The sequence below is a fragment of the Carcharhinus amblyrhynchos genome, chromosome 20, assembly GCF_965287045.1.
Source record: "Carcharhinus amblyrhynchos chromosome 20, sCarAmb.v2.hapA, whole genome shotgun sequence".
Taxonomy (NCBI): domain Eukaryota; kingdom Metazoa; phylum Chordata; class Chondrichthyes; order Carcharhiniformes; family Carcharhinidae; genus Carcharhinus; species Carcharhinus amblyrhynchos.
Window position 1 is genome coordinate 48,483,867 of NC_137343.1, and position 13,713 is coordinate 48,497,579.

The 13,713-nt window shown below is 39.6% G+C and overlaps 1 protein-coding gene across 3 annotated transcripts in view; it reads left to right on the forward strand.

Moving 5' to 3' along the window:
- eif4enif1 (eukaryotic translation initiation factor 4E nuclear import factor 1) overlaps positions 1-13,713 on the forward strand; it is a 43,356-nt gene that overhangs the window by 21,492 nt on the left and 8,151 nt on the right. For 2 of the 3 annotated variants that reach the window (XM_080208547.1, XM_080208545.1), the window contains exons 8-13: positions 763-901; positions 7,394-7,582; positions 8,170-8,405; positions 9,856-10,030; positions 11,302-11,387; positions 12,173-12,321. In XM_080208547.1, the coding sequence (XP_080064673.1) occupies positions 763-901; positions 7,394-7,582; positions 8,170-8,405; positions 9,856-10,030; positions 11,302-11,387; positions 12,173-12,321 (974 nt within the window). The remainder of the gene's footprint in view (positions 1-762; positions 902-7,393; positions 7,583-8,169; positions 8,406-9,855; positions 10,031-11,301; positions 11,388-12,172; positions 12,322-13,713) is intronic. The other variant, XM_080208548.1, reaches the window with a different exon arrangement.

Here is a 13,713-nt window from a genome sequence, read left to right on the forward strand (position 1 = left end):
CTATATTGGGCCTAATAAATTCTGGAATTGACATGAAATTGCTTCAAAATCTTGTTCCAACAAAGTGGACATGAGTTGTTTGCCTTGGCTGGGGAATTCAGATAAAAGGGGACGAGATCTTAGAATATGGTGTCCATTATCTCAATAAGATGAGAATTCAAAGAAGTTCTTAACTTGCAGATGTTTCATTCTTGGAATATATTTTATACTGAGACACATTTTTGGTTGTTCATGTGTGAAGCTGAGGCAAATGATCAGCTATGATGTTGAAGAGCAAAACCAGAATTTGGTTGTATAGTCTATTCCTGTTTCTACTTGGGTATCATTACACCCCTTGCTGTTTGGTATGGGGCTAAGAAGGCCACATTTGACTTGGAAAAAATCATTTTGAATGTTTAGTTGCCTTCAATTGGTTTGATGTACTAGTACTCTTAAACCAAGGTAGTGATATTTAAGGATGCCAAGTAAAGCTCAATTGAATGTCTATTGTTATGCCCATCACTAACTGAATAGATGTGTAACTAAAATTAAATGGTATTATGATTTTTTTGGGAGGGGGTGATCTTTGCACTAATTAAGCAGCCAGCCAACGATGTGGAGATGCAGTCAGCTGCCCCATCTGTCGTGTTGGGAAATGGAGTTCAAACCCATCTTCCACATTTAGCGCCAAGTCGCTATATGATGTAAGTTCAAAGCTCTTCTATGTAGTTTGCTCATTGAATTTGACTTAATTCTGACATTAATCTTTGTTTCATTGATTAGATGATTGAAGAGGTGCTGGGTGAAGGATCAGTGTCATCCAGCCGCTTCAGCCAATGGTTCTCAAGTAACTTGAGTAGACCAGGTAGTCGATCCAGTAGCTTGCGATCTACTCCACATGAAGAACTTGAAAGACTAGCTGGTAAGATGTTTTTGAATATAAATAAATGCTTAACTTTTTCAGACTTTCAAGCTAGTTTGTTCTTGAGCCTTTTTGAGTGATGAGCTGTGTAATGGAAATACCAGCATTTGGGCCATATCAAATTGGACAGCTTTTTTAAAAAAAAAACTACTCCTTTTCCCAACCTGCAGCTATGACCAAAACAGGCAGTTAAATAAGGCATTGAATATTCAACAGTACTTGCACTGAAGAAATGTGGAGACCTGGTATTGTGATGGTTTCATTTGAGCACTGTACTAGATCTATCATGAAGCAGTGCCAAACCTGAGGACCTTGAAATAAACTCAATTAAATGCTGGAGAAATTAATAGGTCTAAAGTTGGCAAATGTTTGGACCTGTTAGACTACATAAGTTTTGAGGTAGCTACTGTGGTACTGATGTGGCTGATATTTTGCAACTAGCTAGATGTTTCATCAGTTCCCATGAATTGGAAGGTAAATATGACAACTCTCCTCAGAAGGAGGAAGAGCTATTGGCCTGAGACAGTTGGAATCCACAATTAGTCTGAATCTGGGCAGAGTTGATATGAATTCATGAAAACTTTTGACAAATCTTTGTAGCTGCCATGGTCAGCAAGGGAACCATTGTATCTGTACACTAGATTTTCAGATTCATAAGGTACACCACAAGTTGGTAGAAAAATTGATGTATGGATTGAGTGTAATAGCATAGATTAATCAGCGGGAAAAACGGGAATAAACAGGTCTCTTTTTCCAGCTCAGCAAACCGCAACTAGCTGGATACTACAAAGATCATTGCTTGGCGCACAGCTTTTCCAATAGATGAAGGGACTTGGCTTAATGCGTCAAAGGTTTGTGGACATTTAAGCTGTGAGGATGATATGCAGAGAACATAATGCTGGCATCTCTACATCAGAGGCATATAGACAGATTGCCATGTACTTGTTAACTCAGATGGAGTACAATGTGAACAACTGAATTGTCCATGTGATTTGGGCTGATTTTGGGGACTTGTATAAACATTCTCTCAAGTCTCAAGATTGTACTTGCTAACAGAATCTTTAGTGATAAGGTTTTTGCAAGGAAAGGATACATTTTGAATAGTGACAGTGGAAAGTGTTGGTATTTGGAGGAACTGGGTTTCTTTATGCATGAATTACCAAGTTAATTTGTAAACAAATTACCAAGGCCAATAATATGTTGGCCTTTATTTTTATGACTAGATAAATCACCTGTGCAAATTTAGTCTCCTTGCCTAAGGAATGATACTTCCACAAGGGATGCAACAAAGGTTCATCTGGTTCCTATGAGGAAGATGTTCTCCTTTTTAAGGAGAACTTGATTAAACTAGGCCTGAATGAGAATTTCCAAATGAAACAATTTCCAAGAGACTTGCCTGGATAGAGGCCAAGGGGATGTTTCCCAAGGTTAGGCATCAGTTTCAGAATGTCAGCCATTTGGGATTGAGAACAGATTTTTCACTCAAATTGAGTCTTCAAAATTCTCAACCCCAGAGCTGTGGATACTCAGTTGTCAAGTATACTCAGACATTTCTGGATACTGAGGGAATCAAAGGGTTCTGGAGAAGGCTTGAAAGGCACAATGACCCAGCCAAAAAAACCAATGTCTTGTAAAATGATATAAACTATAACTACAAAATGTTTGAGGCAAGTATGGTATTTAAAAATGAACCTGATGGTTTTGAAGTGATCAAATTGCATGTAAGGCAACATTTGGATCAAGTAGGCAAATAAATTATACTGAAGAATATATCTGCATGGGATAGATGAACTGTGGACAGTGACTTGGGTCAAATAGATTTGTAAAATTCTTAAATATCTGTTGGAATAATGCACTATTGTGCTCAAAATGGAAGTTGATGGGTGCAAAAAATTAGGAGTCAAAGATGATGTCATGGCAAACTGATGCATCCCAAGATTGAAGAAGAGTTTTATCTAGTGGTTTGTTTGAATTAGGACTTTAAGTTGCTAAGAAATAAGCAAACAGATTATCTTGTGGTGTTTTCATTGTTCTGCAAATTCAGTCAGTGCTTTAAGTAAGAAATGGCACCACCTTTTGTGCACTGAGCTCCTTGAAATGAGGTCAGCAACCTTGTTAACAGTGTACTTTAATTCTGTCTGATGCAACTAGAGCTGCAACACTGATCAAATAATGCTGATGAAAAACACAGGCGCATTTAAGATTTGGGTTTTACAAATGTTAGAGAAAGTATCATTCACTTGACCTATCAAATCTATTTTGATGCTAATTGAATGACTCCTTATTGAGCAGCATGTGGCTGCAGAAGTACGGGTTAGTTGATTCTGTTCTGAGCAATTTAAGCTACAAAGAAACTGACCATTTTAGATCATTTGAATCCTGATTCCTCAGTTAAACTTGTACACCTGTTGAATGTTTGTTCTTCACAATGGATCTTGGCTTGCTTTAAGTTTTAAAATCTGGTGGCTTAATTTCCAGAAATGCAATTTGTTCTTGCCAAACCCACAATCTTGGCTTTTTCATAGTGAATCATATTTTTTTAAAGTGACTTCTAATTTCAAGAGAAGCGGGTTGGCCAGTGAATAACTGGAGAGAAAATTACCCTTACCAGTGCTATCACCCTTGAAAGAGACTTCATCTGCTGTCTCATTTCACTACACCTATTTCAATTCACACTGAAATTGGCATTCTCCCCTAACCCTAATGTCTGTTTTCTTTCCACCCCCTGTCCTCAACCCCACCAGCTCATACAAAATTCATTGTGCTCAGGAAATTTCCATTTGGACAAGTCATTTGTTTTAATATGCTTTCTATTGGCCTACTGTAGGGGAAACAGCCTAGTTCTACCTGAAATGGAAGCAGTGTTGGAAATCAGTTGAATGCTTAGTTCCCTTAGTCTTAAGGGAAGGAAATCTGCTGTCCTTACCTGGTCTGGCCTAACTGACTCCAGAGCCACAGCAATGTGATTGACTGTCAACTGCCTTTGGGTAACTAGGGTTGGTGAATAATTATTCATGAATTTTAAAGCCTTTGGTTTCAGTATTGCACATGTTCTCTAGATGCTGCAGGTGACCTTAGTCTAATGGAATCTACTTGTCATTGATTTGGTGACTTTCTGTATTTAATTTGAAGCTTAGTCCTTAAACATATCATTTTCGATAGCTGCATTAACAAATCTCAGATGTGAAGAGCACATTTTCACAAAGAGATTGCAGCTCAGGGATGTAAGTATAAGATAGTCAAATTAATGAGGACTTTTGGAGAAACTTCACTCAGGAATGGTTAAAATGTGGAACGTGACTCCCATAAGTTGCTGAGACAAATAGCATATCTACATTTAAAAGGAATCTAAGCACGAGTAGGTTATGCCTTTAGGGTTCAATCAGAGGGATGGGAGGAGAGTTATGTGGAGCATAAATATAGAATATTATTGAAAACTTAAAGCACAGAATAGCTGGATCTGATGTCATCTTCTGGTCTTAAGGTAATGGATGAATTGGATCATAATATTGTAAAATTCCCTAGATTTTTGGCAAGGTCTCAATGGATTACAAAATGTTCCTCTTTCAAAAAAGGAGGGAGACTGAAAGCAGAAAACAATGGACCAGTTAGTCTAGCATCTCTTATTGGGGAAAATGTTACTGGGATAGCAGGAAAACATTTGGGAAGTAAGGCAGAGTTGATATGTGAAAGCGAAACAATGTTTGACAAATTTGAATTGAGGGCTTAAAAAGCATGGTGGATAAAGGGCAATAGTAGATGTGTAAATTTCTAAACACTGTTCACAAGGTTATTACTAAAACATAACTCATGAAGTGGGGGTTGATATGTTGGCATGATAAATAATCCTCTAACAGGAAATACAGTTGGGATAAATTTTACTTCTTGTAAAGTGACTCATGTAGTTCCACAGATCAGTGCTGCACCTTCAACTGTTTACAATGACTTGGATGAAGGGTCCAAGTGCATAATTTGCTGCTACAAAGATGAGTAGGAAAACAAGTGCCAGTAAGTGGGTGAAATTTGAGAACATTAAATGGATGAGGCTGCAGTACAGAGGGATCTGCGTGTCCTTGTACACGAATCATGTTGGCATACACATGCAGGAAGTGATTAGGAAGATTAATGGAAAGTTGGCCTCGCAAGGGAGTTGGAATGTGAAAGTAGGGAGATCTTGCTCTGACTTAGAAAACTTTGAAACAATACCTCTTTACAGTTTTGGTCTCAAAGATTGGCATCCGTGCATTGGAAGCGGTTTTGAGGGGGTTCACTGGGATGAAATGGCTGATTGGCTCCATGCTCAAGTTTAGCATGAGGTGACCTTATAGAAGCAGAAGACCCAGAGGGGACTTGACAGCATAGGTGCTGAGGATGTTTCCTCTCCTTGGGGAAATCTAATTTTTTTGTTTAAAATAAAAAAAATTAAGGGGAATTTCCTCCTCCAGTGATTAACTTTGGAACTGTCTTCCTAAAGACCAGCACCTGGGTCATTGGTTACATTCAAAGCTGAATTCGATAGAATGGCAAGGGAGTCTAGGGTTGTGGACTGTGGGAAGGGTGCAGAAAATTAGAGGTAAAGCCACAATTGGATCATTTATGGTCTTAGAGCAGCAGGGTCAAAGTGCTGAACAATCTACTATTGATATTGTTCCTCCTGGAACTTAAATGTTTCTTTCAAATAAATGCATTTATAGGATGTATGGAACATTCCTTGTTTCGATACGGCTCTGGATCTGATCCTTTTCCCCAGTGGAATTAATGTTTCATTATTGCAGATTCCTGCTGTTAGCCTGAAGCAGAAAATTTCAACTTTTATTTCCTGTTTCCATTTCTTCTCTCTCCTTTTTGTGTGGCCTTGGATTTTTTTTCTTGATGTCTGCATCTCCATGATCTATCTTGTCCATACTCAACCTGTTTGTTGGGGATTCAATTCTTCCAACTTATACCAAGTCTCTTTTGGTGCAGTTTCTCTCCCCAACCCCACTCAAAGCAAGGATTCCTCTGACTGTCCACTTTTGTTTTGCACTTCTGCTCTCAATCACCTCCCCTTCCTCTCCTGCACAGGACCATCATAGGTTTCTTCTCATCCTCCCCTTCCATCACACCAGCCTCATGCTGCTGCCATCAAACCCCCTCACCCCCTTCATGCATTCAGAAGTGACTTTTCCTCCACAATGCCTTGGTTGATTGCTCCAACATCCTCTCCCTTATACGGCAGCTTTCCACGTGAGCATAGAACACTGCTGTCTTCATCTGTCCTGCCACTTCCAATGATCTGTGCAAATATCTACCAGGTCCCTCTGCTCCTTCACCCCTTTGAGACAATAAAATGAGGGGGTAAAATTCTTCCTATCAAATGTATCACCTCACACTACTTCATTGAACTTCACTTGCCACCTACCTGCCCACTCTAACTTATCTGTTCTTTTGAAGTTCCACACCATTCTCTTCACAATTAACAATACTTCTGCAAACTTTGAAATTATCCCTTGCACACAAGGTCCAGATCATAGACATCAAAGGTCCTTACCAAGCCCTGAACACTTTCACAAACCTTACTCCATCCCAAAAATCCATTGACTATTACTCTTATTATTCAGCTGCTTTTTCATCCATGTTGCTAATGTCCCTTTTATTCCATGAGCTATAACTATTTTTGCAACCATTTTTATGAAGGTTGCATTGACCAAGATACCATCTTTTGTATAGACATTGAACTGAATTTCAAAAATTTAACATGTTGGACTATTTGAGTAGGCTCGTGGAGTCCCTATCCATTGTTTGAGTCAGCATCACTTCCTTGATAACCATGGGGTTGAGCTGATCTTTCATTCTAGGGCTTTATTGTCAGCTCAGTCATATTTGTCCAAATGATGACTCTTTGAAGGATTTTCCCTTTTTACTTTTGTGATCTAGCGAAATAACGCATTGCACGTTACTTTGTTACAAATGTGGAAAGGTTGACGGGCCTAAAATATTTTACCTATTTTGTAATTCCATAATTGAACAAAATACCTCATGTAGCTTATTTTTAGGTAGTGGGCCAGATTCAAACAGAACTTATGCTACAAAAATATTATTTTGTGTTGCATTTCTTGGCATAGGAGCGCATGACTGCTGTTTATTGGCTGACAAATCCAGGGAACAGCCATTATAAAGAATAAAAATGTTGTATTGCTGGACACCTGCACACTGCCAGCTTGCAGCCAGGAAAAGGATGTCTGATATCATTGGTTAACTGAGTAAATTACTATTGCTAGCTGCTTGGCTGTCTCTGAAGATGCAAGAGGTGGCTTCAACAAGTGACTGTGCTTCTGCACTCCCCTCCCCAACTACTTTTTCAGCATTTCTGCCAAAGCTGGGACAATGCTGATGTAAAATTATCCTGAATGCTCCAATTCCTGTTAGCTCCCTGCACAAACTCCACCTTGCAATTGCTTAAATGTGCTGTATGTTTGCATTCTGCTAAGCATTATTTTTACTTTTGGACAGGTCTGGAGCAGAGGATCCCAACACCCGTTTCACAGCTCGGTAACTACTTTGCTCCCATTCAATCGAGAGAAGATAATAAGGAAGTTAATAAAAAAGTTGATATTCTAGAGATACTGCGAAAAGCAAATGTGGATGTGAAACCACTGCTGTCCAATCTCACTGCCAACAAGGAGAAACTAAAGGAGAGTTGTACGTGCCTCTTTTTTCTATTTTTCTCAGCCGAGATTATAGTTAAGCTGCAGTCTCAAATTTACCAAGTGGATTGTCAGAAGCTTTGAATGAGTTGCCAACCTATCTTTCTAAATTCCATTTTGGGCCGACTTGATGCAAGATGGCATCAGTACATCTTAGCTGTGTTTGAGATTTTTCGTGCATTTATCAAGGCAACAAATTGTCCAGGCAGCCTCAGTGATCATGTGTATATGCTGAATCTGTTTTTAGCTCATAACTGAAGCTTATGGCATATGGGAGCAGTGTTGTATTCTGTGAATCTTGGAAGGAAATTCCAGGCTTCCAATTGCAAATGGTAAATGTCCTCCTAAAGTTGGTTGTGACTCGGTCAAAAGCTTTTATATTCAAGAACTTGAGTATGGCCTGAAGTTTAATTATCATTTGTACAGCTTGTATTAATACAAAATGTAATATGTGCATATCTTTGAATGTATGCCAGCTGAAGACACAATTGCATGTTCCCATTGAAGTGTGAGCTGAGTGCCCACTTGCTAACTGCTGCAAGTGTAAACTAGGATGCATAATTGCCATCATCTGCTTTACAGCACAGACTGGAGTGGTGTTATCTGTGGAGGAAGTGGAAGCAGGACTGAAGGGTCTCAAGGTGGAACCAGAAAGGAAACTTGCCACCCCATTCATGGTGGAACATCTGGAACAGACTTTGACTGCGTCATCAGGACCCAAACCAGTACAGCAGAGAGATATGGACATGACTGCTTTTAATAAACTGGTTAACACTATGAAGGCAAGTGGGACTCTGCCTTCACAACCCAAGCCCCCTGTAAGTAGAAGGTTGACTATAGATTCAAGTCTCTGACCTGATCATGCTTTTATATTGTGGCTTAACTATTTCATGTGTAGTGATGGGCATAACAAGCAAGATGTTACAAATTGAGCACAGCCTTGATCTGAGTTTTGACTATGAAACCCCAACCTAGGATTGGACTGTCATTAGAATCTGACACTCAATAACCTGGCATCAAAAAGCATGTGATCTTGTTACCTTATCATTTGTGGCTTTTGATTCATTGATAATGAACAGCTGTTATGCCTAATATTTTCAATGTTGGTGTACCCAAGTCATCAAACCTATTGGAGTATGACTTCTTTTACAAGTTGAGTGGGGGAAAAAAGTAACATGGAAACTGAGTATTTAGCCTGGGCGATCTTGAAGCCGGTTTTGATTAGAATAGAGCGAAAAATGTTTTTTTGAAATGTCAGCATAGTTGCAAGCTGGTTGCTTTTGCAATTGAGCAGCGATGTAGCTTTTGACCTAATGCAAATAGGTGATCTCGGCATTCTATTGGAATTTGTTCAAAATGTTTTCTAACTACAGTAACTCAGTTTCCCAAACTACAAGGTATATGTTTTCTGAGCTAGCTGATGTTGATGGTGAGTTTATTGCATTGGAGATCAACTCGAATCCAATTGTGGTAAATTGACCTATTAACTGTTGTGGGACTATTTGACAACACTGTCTGCTTTCTACACCTACCAAAATGGAATCCATATTATGACTTGACCACAGCTTGTTCTGCTTTTGATTTTTCCTTGAAGTAGAACCATTGTAAAGGATAAAATCTGAAGGAGGTCTCCGACTTTTGGAAATTACTAGCCACTAAATTCCAAATGTAACTGGCTTTGCTGAAATGATGCTGTTAATTTGCAGAATTATTCCTCATTCAGGGTTCCTTAGGCAGCAACTGCTCTCCGTTTTAAATAATTTGGTGTTTTAACAATGGCAGTCAATGCTGAATTGATTGTGCAACTATCTTAATGGTGTAATGTGGGTTATTGGTACTACTGCGTCAGTGCCAGGGACCTGGGTTCAATTCCAGTCTTGGATAACTGTGCAGTGTCTGCACATGCTGCCCATGTCTGCATGGTTTTCTTCGGTGCTCTGGTTTCCTCCCACTGTCCAAATTTGGCCATACCTTGCCCATTAGTGTCAGGGGATTGGTCAGGTAAATACATGTGGTTAGGGGATAGGGCCTTGGTAGGATTGGGCTGAATTGCCTCCTTCTGGACTTAAAATCCAGATAGTACAGATAAGCTCAACTTTCCATTATTGTGCCTGCAAGGAAGCATGGGGAAATTTGGAATGTCACCCATTTTGATCTGGAAGTCTTGTTTCTCTTTTTCAATTGGAAATGGTCTGTGACCCATTCTTGCCTGGTTAAAAGATTCCACCTGGTGTATCTGCTTGGATCAAATTTTGCATTTCTGTACAGGAGATTCTACCACCCCATGTAATGGGGCCACCATCACCAGATATTCTAGGTGATTTGCTTGGCAGTCAGAATCATCACACCTCTGCTTTGCTAAATCAGCGAGGCCATTCCTCACCAATACCAACATTCCAACAGCCATCACCATCCGAGTTCTTCAGAGTCAAGTCGCCAATTGGTGAGTTCTAAAATCTGTCTTTTTTAACAAAGTACTGCAGTATTGGCTGATCCTGATGTATTCAAGAACATATTTGTACTATTGTAACTGTCAAGTTGTACTTGAACATGGACATGTAAACCTGAGGCTTGTGGAGATTTTAAATGCTTCAGTATACAGGACTGATGCTGAAGATCTTGACCTTTTTGGAATGTTTAATTTGAACCCTGATTTGGGGTGGCGGGAGGGAGAGAGATGAATTTCCCACTTCCTGCTTACTGAGTAAAACTAGAGCAATTTAAAGATGTGGTGACAACAGTGCACCAGTAATCTTGAGGCTCAGGCTAATGCTGTAGGAACATAGATTCAGAACCCACCTTAGCAGCGAGTGGAAATTAAATTTGGTGAATAAATCCAAAATATAAAGCCAGTCTCTAACAGGTGAGCATAACACTTCTGCAAACCCATCTGGTTCATTAATATCTTCCATTTTTAGGGAAGAGAGTGGCCATCCTCTGAACCATCCTCTGAAATGGTTCAGCAAGCCGCTTTGTTCAAGAGCAAAGAGAGGCAACAAATGCTGGCCTTGCCGGTGAGGCCCATATCCCATGAGAACAAAAAATCCTGTGTTCTGTTTTTACTGAGCATAATTGCCATCATGTCAGCTGCATGACTAGACACAATCTCAAACCCTGAGATGTGCAAATTGTAATTTTTCCACAAAAATAGTTGCAGAGCAGGTCAAAATTTCATGGACTTGGCTACTTGATCCTGAGGTTCACATTAATTTACCTGTAGGATGAAGCTTTGCAAGTAGCTTGGTTAGCACTTCTGCCTCTTAACACCTGGGACCTGAGTTTGGTCACTGCCTTGGGTCACTTGTGGAGTCTGCATGTTCTCCCTGTCTGCATGGGTTTCCTCCCACAGTCCAAAGATGTTCAGGTTTGGTGTGTTGGCCATGCTAAATTCTCCTTCAGTGTACCTGACAGGCACTGGAGTGTGGCAACTAGGATTTTCACAGTCACTTTATTGTGGTGTTAATGTAAGCTACTTGTGACACTAATAACTTTAAAGGTTACTACTTTAATGTCTGAAAGGAGTGAGATAAACAAGAGTTGAATGGTCTTGTTGCTTTCTACAAGAATGAGGCCGAGTGCCTGAACAAGACATTGAGTGCTTAAAGCTGCAGCATAAATGTCACTAAGCAAACCTATTGGGATATTTTGTTTGAAACTATAACAGCTACTGGTACCAGATACTGTCCTTCTGATTTTACTCTCTCCTGTTTGTAGGTTATGCTCAAAATGCTCCCCACATTCGTGAACACTTCCAGGGATTGCCTTTGCCCAAAAATGTATCACCTATTCCAGCTCCACAGGTATGAGGATTTGAATTCACTATTTGTTTTGATGAGCTGACTCTTGTATCCCCAGGAAGATGACACTGGTTGTCATTGTTTAAACGTTGTTGGAACAGGAATTGGATCTGAATTTCCAACCAGTTAAGTTCATGTTATCTTAACAGCCGTTTGTCTATCCTGATGGAATGTTGCTGAGTTTGTAGTTTCACTGGAATTTTCCATCTTCAATTCAACAGTTTATTCCTCATGTCTTCAGATTAATTATAGTGCACACAATCTTGCCAACCCATCAGGAGATGGCCCTGACCATATCCTGCGTGCCTATGGGTTGACTTTTAAACTCTTGAGACCAACTTTGTGCTGCAAGCTCTCCTTCCAATGCAGAACTGCTAGTGAGGTGCTCAAACACCTGACTCATACAAAAATTCATTTCCTCCAAACGTGTTATGTCTTTATGTTCAATTCCCTTCTTCAATCTGACAGATGGTTAGTTTCCATGAATTGGAAATGGTGGGTTAAGCTATTTAGAAAACGCCACAGTAAGTGTTTTCCACACTTAACAACATGGTGACTAGATTATAACCTTAACTGAATCTTCAGGTAACTATTTGGTCCACTTGCAGTAATGTCTGTAACTTGTATGAATATACACCATATTCCAACAGATTATACAGCATGCAGTGTCAGATATCCGGCTCTTCAGTTTTGGTCTTTGCTATTAAATGCTGTAGGCTTGCTTCTCATTTGAGACAAGGTTGATTTTCTTAAATTTAATACTGAACTAGATTCTTGATACGTTCTAGGCTGTTACTCCATCCCAACTGGATATGCGACAAGGGGCCATGGAAGGCCTTCCCTTTGCACAGGATTTGCACATGCCAGGGGGGGATGTTTACCAACCTGGGTATGGAAAGATGCACCATGATCACAGCAGGGATGGCTACAGGATCAGGTAAGGAATTCAAAATGGTTAATTGATGTGTATAAAATCATGAATAATGTTTTCTACAGAAAACTTGGGAGCTGGAGTAGGACATTCTGCCCTGCCATTCAGCAAGATCATGACTGATCTGGTTATAGGCTTAACTCTGCATCTGCTTGTAACCTTTTGACTCCTTTTGTCTATCAAATCTGTCCAGTTCGGCTTTAAATAAACTTGGATACATTATTGAGTCCCTCTTGTTCAAGTCATTAAGATGGATTATAAATAACTGAGGCTCCATTCTTTTCAGGACACAATAGTTCTAGCTCACCAACCTTAATGCCCTGTTTAACCCTACATACTGTCTGTTAATCTATCCTCCATCTCCTCACTTCATGAGGCCATATTGCAACCAGCACATTGACCATTTCTGCAGCTTTCTTTCCACATCCTTGAATGTAGAGCATCAGGTCTTGGGGATTTGTCAGCCTTTACACCTTCTAATTGTCTAAATCTATATTTGAGGGTTGGCATTAATGCATAAATTCTGTCCTAAGCTAATGTTTCATGGGACTTATTGAAACAAGCATTTGTTAGGGTCCTGGACCAGAACCCCAAGTTACATTAGTAAGCCAGACTAGACTGCAACAATTATTTTTTGGCATAAATGAGGCTAGGGTATTTCTGTCCAAGGGTGATTCCACTGACAAAATTATCTTTATAGTAAAACCAACTTTTAATAGTTAAAAAAGTAACTCTAACAAATAAAGCAACTTAACCATTAACAGTTGAAGAATATTAAAGCAGCTTTACTTGCTAGCTTATGGCTCTGTTCCAGTTCCAAATAAACCCCATTCATTTATGGATGAAAACAACTTTTAAATAACAAGTATCCCAGGGTTTGTTAACTACTATAAGTTGTATTCTGGAGACTGTGGAGAGCATTAAGAACAGCCTGCTCATGCCTCTGACTTGAGCAGACCTGCAACTGCTTGGTCTTGCCAAGCAACAGACCTAGCTCCTCCTATTACCAATCAGCACCTGAATTAACAACCCAGTCAATCTAAATAAAACCCCAGGAGGAATTGCCACCTATAAATATCCATTAGCTCCATCCTAAATAAATACTGGCTAAAATTATCCTACTCTCCCAAATTCTGGGCTGCATTCCTTCCAAACATACCGACTGCCTCTCAAACAAAGCTGTATTTTAAACCTAAAGGTAATATCAATTGCACATTTGTTTTGTTCACCAGCGTAAATTGAAAACTGAGATTCATTAAATAGGTGACTTCAGGATCCTGCCAATTCCTTACTAGGATTTTGAGTCTTCAAATGGGTTGATGCCATCAGTTTCATTTAAATAACTCCCCTTCATTTGCGTTTTTCTCAGGCACTCAAAATTGAGTTATGATTAGAGTT